Source organism: Sardina pilchardus, chromosome 17 (assembly GCF_963854185.1).
Source record: "Sardina pilchardus chromosome 17, fSarPil1.1, whole genome shotgun sequence".
In the NCBI taxonomy this organism is placed as follows: domain Eukaryota; kingdom Metazoa; phylum Chordata; class Actinopteri; order Clupeiformes; family Clupeidae; genus Sardina; species Sardina pilchardus.
The window spans coordinates 32,712,336-32,724,835 of NC_085010.1; the positions used below are offsets into that span (position 1 = coordinate 32,712,336).

Genomic DNA, 12,500 nt, shown 5'->3' on the forward strand with positions numbered 1-12,500 from the left:
TATATGTGGATGGGGGTGGGCTGGGGCTTGCGCATGTGGCGCATGTGTGTGTGTGTGTGTGTGTGTGTGTGTGTGTGTGTGTGTGTGTGTGTGTGTATGTGTGTGTGTGTGTGTGTGCTATATGTGGATGGGTGGGGGCTGGGGCTTGCGCATGTGGCGCATGTGTGTGTGTGTGTGTGTGTGTGTGTGTATGTGTGTGTGTGTGTGTGTGCTATATGTGGATGGGTGGGGGCTGGGGCTTGCGCATGTGGCGCATGTTGGCTCCGGGCTCGGTGGGCAGGAAGGGGGCGTGGGCGCCGTAGGGTTTGGGGAGGGGCATGTCGTCGCCGGGGGCGATGTAGGCGTTGGGACGAGACTCTGCTGTGGTGTGCACGCCGTTAGGAAGCAGGCTCCTCCCCTCCTCCTCCTCCAGCTGCACACACACACACACACACACACACACACACACACACACACAGTGTTACACACGTACAGCTGGCATACTGGGTGTATAATTTATACCAATGCAAGGCCAATGCAATAATGTTAGCTAGAAGAAACAATGAAAGACTTCAGCAAATGTCAGTGACAAAACGCAGGTAAATTCCTCCAGTAGGCTAAATTTGGTGTGCTGCTGACGTGCATGGGTAAATGTAAGTTGCTCGCAGACATCTAGCTTTTTGAGAATGTGTTACAGTGATCCCTCGCTATATCGCGGTTCACGTTTCGCGGTCTTGCTGTTTCGCTGATTTTTTTCTAGTGCTTTTTTATAAATTATTTTGTTGCCTTTTTTAGCAGCTAGGGCAGACCCAGTAGGAGACATTTCACAGGAGACAATACAGATACGGTAATGAAGCTAAGCTCCAAAAGTTAACGTTAGTATAACTAGAGCCCTTTGTACAACAGCTGACAGTCATGTACGATTGGCAAATTGAATGATTGTACAAAAACTAGCACATGACAGGCCAGTGAACTCCCAGCAAACAAACCAGCTAGCAAATTAAAATGCTAATTAAAGGCTCTACCACTAACTAGCTCATATCGAGAATAATGCATGATGCTAGCAAATTAACCCGTTAATTAAAGGCTCTACCACTAACTAGCTCATATCGGGAATAATGCATGATGCTAGCAAATGAAAATGCTAATTAAAGGCTCTACCACTAACTAGCTCATATCGGGAATAATGCATGATGCTAGCAAATTAAAATGCTAATTAAAGGCTCTACCTCTAACTAGCTCATATCGAGAATAATGCATGATGCTAGCAAATTAAAATGCTAATTAAAGGCTCTACCACTAACTAGCTCATATGGAGAATAATGCATGATGCTAGCAAATTAAAATGCTAATTAAAGGCTGTACCATCAGCTCATATCGAGAATAATGCATGACGGAGATAACTGTGGACTAACTGTGGATAACTTGTAGACCAAAAAGGTAAGAGTTAATTGCCCTTAGGTTTAGCTATGTTCGCTGTCTAGCTTCTAAATGGCATGTGGCTAGCATCAGTTGTAATGTGATCATGTAAAAGCTGGATGGGACAGACGCGCTTGAGTTCCTTTATCGCTGGAGGATAGCCAGCCTATGACAACAGATTGCATTCCGTGCTAATCAACGTTAAATGACTGCAAGTTTTGAGCGTATTTAAACAAGAGAGAATGTGAGCAAATGTTAATACCTGTCTGAGAAAAGTGAATAACGTTTGTAGTGAGGGGTTTTACAGCCTTAAAACATCTATAATAATTGTAAAAAAATAAACGAACCCCCGCAATAAATGAGGGATCACTGTACATTACAATCTGCATCATTAACATATGTAATCCCCAGTACCCCCGTAATTCCAACTATGAGTTGACCTCCGCCAAGCGAACATATGCCTGCTGCATCCAGACAGTAATACGGATCGGAGTGTGTGTGTGTGTGTGTGTGTGTGTGTGTGTGTGTGTGTGTACCTGTGCTCTCTCCCTCTGCTCCCTGCTGGCGGAGTGTGTGTGTGTGTGTGTGTGTGTGTGTGTGTGTGTGTGTGTGTGTGTGTGTGTGTGTGTGTGTACCTGTGCTCTCTCCCTCTGCTCCCTGTGCTGGCGGTGCTGCAGGCGGAGTGTGTGTAGCCAGTGTGTGTGTGTGTCGGGCGTGGGCGGTAGGCCCTGCTCCAGGCGTCTCTGGCTGGTCTCCAGCTCCCGCTCCCGCTCCCTCAGCTGCTGCTGCAGGGTCATAGTGCTCGCCTGCCTCATGGACAGCTCCGCCACCAGCGCCATCAGGCCCTGAGTCGCCTCCTTAATGCGGCCCTGCAGACAGCGCATCTACACACACACACACACACACACACACACACACACACACACACACACACACACACACACACATATGTAAATACACACACACACACACACACACACACACACACATGTAAATACACACACACACACACACACACATGTAAATACACACACACACACACACACACACACATGTAAATACACACACATGTAAATACACACACACACACACATATGTAAATACACACACACACACATCAGGCCCTGAGTCGCCTCCTTAATGCGGCCCTGCAGACAGCGCATCTACACACACACACACACACACACACACACACACACACACACACACACACACACACACACACACATATGTAAATACACACACACACACACACACACACACACACACATGTAAATACACACACACACACACACACACATGTAAATACACACACACACACACACACACACACATGTAAATACACACACATGTAAATACACACACACACACACATATGTAAATACACACACACACACATCAGGCCCTGAGTCGCCTCCTTAATGCGGCCCTGCAGACAGCGCATCTACACACACACACACACACACACACACACACACACACACACACACACACACACACACACACACATCAGGCTCTGAGTCGCCTCCTTAATGCGGCCCTGCAGACAGCGCATCTACACACACACACACACACACACACACACACACATGTAAATACACACACACACACACACACATCAGGCCCTGAGTCGCCTCCTTAATGCGGCCCTGCAGACAGCGCATCTACACACACACACACACACACACATGTAAATACACACACACACACACTGAAGTGGCAATTTCCCCTGAAACTATTGCCACGTGAGGTAGATGAAGGGTTCCGACACACAATCCAGATTAAGCACGCACGGAGAGTTGAAGTAGAAGAGATGTTGTATTTATTCAAACAATCCGGTTGACTTTCTATTGTAGTAGCATGTGATAAGTTTGCGGTCTGAAAACTGTACCTTCCTGCCATCTAACCTACTGAGCATGTTGTGAGCAGCCTAATTAAAGCCACTTGATTCGCGCCACAGGCACGTCAAGGGGGGCGTGTCTACAGTCAGGTGACCGGTAACAGGTAAGCATGCAGGTAAGATCACTTAAAATCACAATTCTAAATGCAAATGTAAACTAATCATTGTTCTTACTTTACAGATGCTGTAAGTTAACCAAAACATAAATATGGCTCCTACATACTGGCCCCTAATTGTCAGTGCTAAAAGATGACAATTACCATACATAAAATATGGAGCCATACAATACATAAATCAAAACATGCAATCAAAACTGACGTCACAAATTCAAAATCAGTTTACAACCATATTAAAGTTTCTTTTTTTTTTTTTGTTTGTTTTTTCCCTTTTTTTCCCCTTTTAAACCCAAAGTTCATAGTGACGGTCCATTGAGACCTCAATCTCCCCAAAGTCCGTGTATGTGTGCAAAGGTGTCCAAACACAGTCCATTTACTCCTGAGAGTCCACGTGTCAGTGTGCTGCAAAGGTGTAAAGTCCATGTATGTGCATAGCATTGAGGGCAAGTGTGTGCTGTAGATATGAAAGTCCATGAATGCATGTATGGGCTGGTGTGTGAGCACGCACATCAAATCTGTAGGTTTGTCAGGATATGTGGATGCGTGCAGGGACAAGGGACATGGGGTATAGGCCTGGTAGAGCTAACCAGACCTTCAAGCTGATTCTTCGCCTTCCAAAAGCAAGCAGAGCTTGTTGATTGGCCTCTGGATGATGTTGGCCTTGGTTTTGACCAGGACACTCCTGACAAGACCCTCTGGCCCTGGCAGGGGTTTCACTACGCGGCCTAAAGGCCAGGAGTTTCTTGGCGCAGTTGAGTCAACAATGACTACTATGTCATTCTCTTTAAAGTTCCTTTTGGCATCAGTCCATTTTTGCCGTTGCTGCATCAAGGTGAGGTACTCAGCAGTCCATCGCTTCCAAAAGAGGTCCGCTAGGTATTGTACCTGTCTCCATCGTCTTCTGCTATACAAGTCCGTTCCATCAAAGAGACCAGGAGGCAGCAAAGGTTTGGTGTTCAACTGCAGCAGGTGATTAGGAGTTAGTGGTTCAAGGTCATTAGGGTCACTGGATACTGTTGTTATTGGTCTGTCGTTAAGGATGGATTCGACCTCACAAAGAGCTGTGTGCAGCATATCATCATCAAGTGTCTATTGCTTTAACACGGACAGGAGTACCTTTTTCACCAACTTGATGAGTCTCTCCCACACACCTCCAAAGTGAGCTGCTGAGGGAGGATTAAACAGCCATTTGACATGCTGGATCATCAGAGCGTCATGGATTCTTTGATGGTCTAGCTGGTTTGTAACAGTCTGCAATTCCTTCTGCGCACACATGAAATTAGTTCCACAGTCAGTTCTAATGGTGAGTACTGGCCCTCTCCTACAAAGGAAACGCCTGATAGCGTTGATGCAGGAGTCTGTGTTCAACATACTCGCCACTTCCAGGTGAATGGCTCTGCTAGCCAGACAGGTGAAGATCACTCCCCATCTTTTCACGAGGGAACGACCTCTTTTTACCTCAATAGGTCCGAAGTAGTCGATGCCTACATGTGAAAAGGGTGGTAAGTCTGGAGTGACTCTGTCCTCCGGTAGGTCCGCCATCTTTTGGACTCCGACATTGGCCTGTAATTTCCTCAGGATCACTGTGGTGTAGGTGGCTCAAATCCTCTGGTGCATCAGGCCATTCAGATTCCTCCATTGAAAGGAAATGAGGGCCTTGGAGCCATCTAGGGGACTTCAGGAGCTGTTCGATGTGCAGTCCACGTGACGAATCATCTGCTGGGTTATCCCTAGAGCTGACATACCTCCATTGATGTACCTGAGAGAGGCTGTGGATTACTGCGATTCGATTAGCAACATATGTATGGAATCTTTTGGTTTCACTATGGATGTATTTCAGTACAGTAGTACTGTCTGTCCAGAATGTGGAGTGCTCCAGATCCATGTGAAGTTCCTTCTGAAGCATTTTATCCACTTTCACAGCAAGTGTTGCAGCAGCGAGTTCTAGTCTGGGAATAGTCATCTGCTTCAGAGGAGCTACTCTGGATTTCGCTAATATGAAGGTAATATGAACGACCCCATTGCTGTTTGTGAGACTGAGATAGGTCACCGTTCCATAACCTGCTTCACTTGCGTCACAGAAATGATGCAGCCGAACAGTCTTTACTACACCAAAGTGCTCAGGTTTTACACACCTGTTCACTTCAAATCTGTCCAGCTGACTCAGTTCTGTAATCCATCTTCGCCATAGTTTAGAGAGTTCTTCAGGAATTTCTTCATCCCATCCACACTTTTCAAGGCAAAGCTTTTGCAGAATTTGCTTGGCTATGAGAATAAAGGGGGCTAGGAAACCCAATGGATCGTAGATGGCGCTTACGACAGAAAGAACAGCTCGCCTTGTCAGAGCTCTGTTCTTGATGGCTACCTTGAAGGTAAATGTGTCATTCTGGATATTCCATTGGATTCCTAGGGCCCTTTCCAAAGGTGGTTTGTCTCGGTCCAGGTCGAGTTGTTTAACAAGTGTGGCTCTGTGACTTTCAGGTATTGTAGCAAGGACTTCACAGCTGTTGCTCACCCACTTGGTCAGGGTGAATCCTCCCAGGGCACATGCTTCCCTGAGGTCCTGCGTAAGCTGGATTGCATCCTCAACAGAAGCCACAGACTGAAGGCAATCATCGACATAAAAACTATATTTGATAGTTTCAAGAGCTTTACAATTGAACTGTTCTGAGTTGTCCACCGCTGTTCGTTTTAGGGCAAAGTTGGCAATGCTTGGCGACGACACAGCACCAAAGAGGTGAACGTTCATCCTGTAGACTTCCAGTGGTTTACTTACGTCCCCCTGTGGCCACCAGAGGAATCGGAGGAAGTCACGGTGATGTTCTTGAACGCGTACTTGGTAGTACATTGCTTCGATGTCGGCCATCACAGCAGTTCTTTCTTCTCTGAATCTAAGCAGAACACCTAAAAGAGGGTTAGTCAGGTCTGGACCCTGGAGTAGTTCTGAATTCAGAGATTTGCCCTTGTAGGAGGAAGAACAGTCGAACACAACTCGTAGCTTACCCTTTTGCTTGTGGTACACCCCATGATGCGGTATATACCATATCTTGCCATCATTTCTTTGCAGCTGGTTCTGTGGCACTCTTTCTGCATAGCCTTTTCTGAGTACATCTTCCATAAATGCTTTGTATTCATTTGCATAAGCAGAATCTATTTTGAATCTTCTAGAGAGACCCACTGTGCACTGTGCTGCCACCTCCTGATTGTTAGGCAAAGTTACATCTTCATTACGAAAAGGTAAAGGTAAGTGATAATGGCCATTTTTAAAAATGACTGACCTTGATGTTAGGTCCATGAATCTCTTGTCTTCAACAGACATCTCCTTTTTCTCCTGATGTTCATTTTCAGGAAAATCATCGTTGTATTGCCTGATGAGTAGATTCTTGATGTTCTCCAATGAGATCCGATTCACTGTCACTGATTGTTTGCCACATTTATCCATAGCAGGACAAGAATTGAGTGGGCCGTTGACCACCCATCCGAGTGACGTCTTGACTGCATACGGTCCATCATTCTGACTGTTGAGTACTTGCCATGGTTCCATAGCCTTTGGCACATCCATTCCAATCAAAATCTCCACATCAGCATCAATGCTTTGTAGTGTTATGTCACTAAGATAAGGAAATCCTTTAAGGTCGTTCTGTGTAAGCAAATTATCTTTTGATACAGGGATCTTAGCTTGTGTGTATACTGTAGGCAATTCAATGAACTTACTTCCATCAAGGTGTCCTACTTCAAGCCCTGTAAGCTCATGACACTTAACGGTTTGCTCTTGTCCCATTGTTCTCAGTGCAATCTCAGTTCTGCGTCCATTGACCTTGAGCTGGTGCATGATTTTCTCCGAGCAGAAGGTGGCTGAGCTGCCTGGGTCCAGGAAGGCATAGGTCATGATGGTTCTGGAGCCCTTGGTTGCCTTCACTAGAACAGGCACAATGGCTAATGCGCAGTGACTGGCCCCTGTTGCATGATTAGCTGTGATCAGTGCACTGTTAACAGGAGTCTGCACTCTCACTGCTTTCTCACCGTTCATGTGTAATAAGGTGGGATGTTTACCCGTGCATGTCTCACAGATACTTCTATTAGTGCAATTTCTGCTAATATGACCTTTCTTAAGACAACCAAAACAATGTCCATTTTTCTTTAGATGTTCCACTTTCTGTTCGTGTGGCTGTGACATAAATTTTTTACAGACAGTGATATCATGCCTATTTGAGCAAAAGCTACACAAAGACAAATGTTCAACACTTCTGTTGGTTTGCTGTGTCTTGGTTGGCTGTGATAGGACTTGCACTTCTGATGGTGTTACAGAAGTCATAAAGCTGCTTCCCCTTCTAGGGATCTTTGTGTCGGGCTTGGCTTTCAAGACTGGACTCTTACTTGGAGGAGGATCTCTAATGTCTCCAAACACTGGGTGGAGTAATACACTGGACTGTCGTTCCAAGAAATCCACAAGATGAGCGAATCTGATGCGTGTATCATCCCTTCGAGAAGTGTCATACACTACATTTCGCCACCGTTCACGAAGTTTGTAAGGAAGCTTAGAAACGAGCAACTTTAAATTAGATGCTACATTCAACTCCTCAAGATGGTCCAGAATCTGCATTGCGTTAAGACATTCTCTTAAGTACAAAGCATATGCTAAAAGAGCCTTACCATCATCAGGTCTTATCAGTGTCCAGTTAAAAGCCTTCTCTAGATATGCATTAGCAATTCTCATTTCATTCCCAAAGTATTTCTTTAAAAGCTGTTTTGCTTCAGCATAGCCTCGGCGGGCATCCATATGCATGCAGCTTCTCACTATATCCTTAGCTTGTCCCTCTGTGAACTGCTCAAGGAAATAAAGTCTGTCTTGGTAGTTGCTAGTATTATTCTCAATGGAATGCTCAAAAGCAAGAATAAATGGTTGAAACGACAGAGGATCACCATTAAAGACAGGTACATCTCGTTTGGGCAAGAGAGAAAGGTTCTGTTGTCTCACCATTAATTCCGTGAGCTCCTTTTGTCTGTTCAACAATTCAGTATCAGCAGCGGTGTCCTGGCTGGTTTCAGGTTGTGGGCTGGTGGAAGTTCTGACGCTCCTGGAGCTGCTGTGTAGATGTCGTACTGTCCTATGCAGTGGTGTTTTAGGCACAGCTGCTACAGATGCAAACTCGAGGGCAGAGGCTTCAGTCAGTGTTGGTTCAGCAGGTTGTTGTTTGTTTGCATCCAGGTATTCGTTCATGGCATCCCCCTGCTCGCCGTCATCACTAAAAGCCTTCAGCTTAGCGTCTGCCTCCGCTAGTTGAGCCTGCAACTCCATACACTCCCGTTTTGACTTCAAGGCCGCTTCCTCCATCTGGAGTGCGTGCAGCGCTGGCAATGCTTTACGGCGGGCCTCAAGCGCAGCCCTCTCGGCAGCGGCGAGTCTTGCTGCAGACGATGTTTTAGATATTTTGGAAACATTTGAAATGCTGTCTTTGGCTTCAACGGTCAACTGTAATGCCTGTTGTTGCTGCTTCCATGTCTCAACTTCTTTAAAGAAGTAGTCAAAGTTTTGTTTTCTTGGTTCATACCAATCAACAGTATCAATCTCCCTCTCCTCCTCAATCATTAATGTTTGCACTGATCTATGAACGGCGTTTAAATCCGTAATGCTTTGGCGTAGCACTTGCAACTTTTCCTCCACTCGGTCAACGTTTACGTTTTGAGCAAGTAAAGTTTTGAGTTCATTAATTTGCCTTGTGCAAACACCAAGCTTCCCTCGGCGAGTGGCCATTTCAGATTTTAAAAGTTTTGCGACCTCCTTCGCCGTCTCTGACTCTTTGTCTGACATCGTGATGTAGCCTACAACAGTTCACAATTCACGAGAATAAAGTCTTTTCAACTTGTCTAAGCTGAATCGGAGTTTCGTGGCTCGTTTACTCACTCGGTTTGCCCGATGTTTGGTTAGCCTCCAATCCTTGTAGTGTTGCTCATTCATGGATTAATCCTTTTACGATGCGTTCTCGTCATTAAGTCCATTTAGTCCGAGTGCTTCGTTCCATCAGATGATTATCCAAAGAATGACCGAAAACAACGTTAGTCCACAAGCGAGTTGGTCCATTAGACGTCGGTCTTCGGAAGTTTTCAGACAATGAAGTGGCAATTTCCCCTGAAACTATTGCCACGTGAGGTAGATGAAGGGTTCCGACACACAATCCAGATTAAGCACGCACGGAGAGTTGAAGTAGAAGAGATGTTGTATTTATTCAAACAATCCGGTTGACTTTCTATTGTAGTAGCATGTGATAAGTTTGCGGTCTGAAAACTGTACCTTCCTGCCATCTAACCTACTGAGCATGTTGTGAGCAGCCTAATTAAAGCCACTTGATTCGCGCCACAGGCACGTCAAGGGGGGCGTGTCTACAGTCAGGTGACCGGTAACAGGTAAGCATGCAGGTAAGATCACTTAAAATCACAATTCTAAATGCAAATGTAAACTAATCATTGTTCTTACTTTACAGATGCTGTAAGTTAACCAAAACATAAATATGGCTCCTACACACACACATATGTAAATACACACACACACACACACACACACACACACATGTAAATACACACACACACACACACACACGTAAATACACACACACACACACACACACATGTAAATACACACACATGTAAATACACACACACACACATATGTAAATACACACACACACACATCAGGCCCTGAGTCGCCTCCTTAATGCGGCCCTGCAGACAGCGCATCTACACACACACACACACACACACACACACACACACACACACACACACACACACACATCAGGCTCTGAGTCGCCTCCTTAATGCGGCCCTGCAGACAGCGCATCTACACACACACACACACACACACACACACACACATGTAAATACACACACACACACACACACACACACACACACACACACACATACATCAGGCCCTGAGTCGCCTCCTTAATGCGGCCCTGCAGACAGCGCATCTACACACACACACACACACACACACACACATGTAAATACACACACACACACACACATATGTAAATACACACACACACACACACACACACACACACATGTAAATACACACACACACACACACACACATGTAAATACACACACACACACACACACACATGTAAATACACACACATGTAAATACACACACACACACACATATGTAAATACACACACACACACATCAGGCCCTGAGTCGCCTCCTTAATGCGGCCCTGCAGACAGCGCATCTACACACACACACACACACACACACACACACACACACACACACACACACACACACACACACACACACACACATCAGGCTCTGAGTCGCCTCCTTAATGCGGCCCTGCAGACAGCGCATCTACACACACACACACACACACACACACACACACACACACACACACACACACACACACACACACACACACACACACACACACACACACACACACACGTAAATACACACACACACACCCATCAGGCCCTGAGTCGCCTCCTTAATGCGGCCCTGCAGACAGCGCATCTACACACACACACACACACACACACACACACACACACACACACACACACACACACACACACACATCAGGCCCTGAGTCGCCTCCTTAATGCGGCCCTGCAGACAGCAGACAGCGCATCTACACACACACACACACACACATGTAAATACACACACACACACACACATCAGGCTCTGAGTCGCCTCCTTAATGCGGCCCTGCAGGCAGCGCATCTACACACACACACACACACACACACACACACACACACACACACACATGTAAATACACACACACACACACACATCAGGCCCTGAGTCGCCTCCTTAATGCGGCCCTGCAGACAGCGCATCTACACACACACACACACACACACACACACACACACACACACACACACACACACACACACACACACACACACACGTAAATACATCAGGCTGTGTGTGTGTGTGTACCTTCTTGGCGAGCTGCAGTGTGTCCTGTGAGCCGCTGGTGGCCTTGTCTCTGATGCTGTGGCAGAGTCGTGTGTGTGTGTGTGTGTGTGTGTGTGTGTGTGTGTGTGTGTGTGTGTGTGTGTGTGTGTGTGTGTGTGTGTGTGTGTGTGTGTGTGTGTACCTTCTTGGCGAGCTGCAGTGTGTGGTGTGAGCCGCTGGTGGCCTTGTCTCTGATGCTGTGGCAGAGTCGTCCCACCTGCTCGTACACCAGATCCCTCTCCATCAGCTGCTCCTCCCGCTCCGCAAGACGCCGCTCCATCTGCACACACACACACACACACACACACACACACACACACACACACACACACACACACACACACACACACCATTTAGTATACACACACACACACACTTTACACACACACACACGCACACCATTTAGTATACACACACACACACACACACACACACACACACACACCATTTACACACACACACACCATTTAGTATACACACACACACACACACACACACACACACACACACACACACACACACACACACACACACACACACACCATTTAGTATACACAAACACACACACTTTACACACACACACACACACACACACACACACACACACACACACACACCATTTACACTCACACACACCCCATCATCAATACAATACAAATTGTACAATTGTACAATTGTTACGAAACAACTGATTAAAGTAGCAAAATGAACTTTCTGTTCAATACATTTCTGTTTGAGCAATAAAAACTTTTTAATGCAGCCTAAACTTGCGGATACTGTCGTTAAGAGACAATTCCTTTCGAGTGTTCCGTGTTGGAAAGCTTGGTAAAGCATGGCAGAGGAACAGACTCACCAGAGCACATCTAGAGCTTCAGATGGAAGTGCTTCTCTAACGAAAGGGACATGTACTACAAGACGCCTGCCTGCCGCACTCACAGGAGTGGGACGTGACATCACAGATGCAGCGGGAGTGGGACGTGACATCACAGATGCGGCGGGAGTGGGACGTGACATCACAGATGCGGCGGGAGTGGGACGTGACATCACAGATGCGGCGGGAGCATGACGTCAAATTACAATGATTTGCAGGAGCGGACTGAACATTGCG

General features: G+C 46.3%; 1 protein-coding gene across 1 annotated transcript in view; it reads right to left on the bottom strand.

The window, feature by feature from the left end:
- Positions 1-211: 211 nt before the first annotated feature.
- ccdc146 (coiled-coil domain containing 146) overlaps positions 212-12,500 on the bottom strand; it is a 65,208-nt gene continuing 52,919 nt past the window's right edge. The window contains exons 20-22 of the mRNA XM_062517940.1: positions 11,535-11,672; positions 2,034-2,282; positions 212-412 (exon numbers count right to left, since the gene is read on the bottom strand). Of these exons, the coding sequence (XP_062373924.1) occupies positions 212-412; positions 2,034-2,282; positions 11,535-11,672 (588 nt within the window). The remainder of the gene's footprint in view (positions 413-2,033; positions 2,283-11,534; positions 11,673-12,500) is intronic.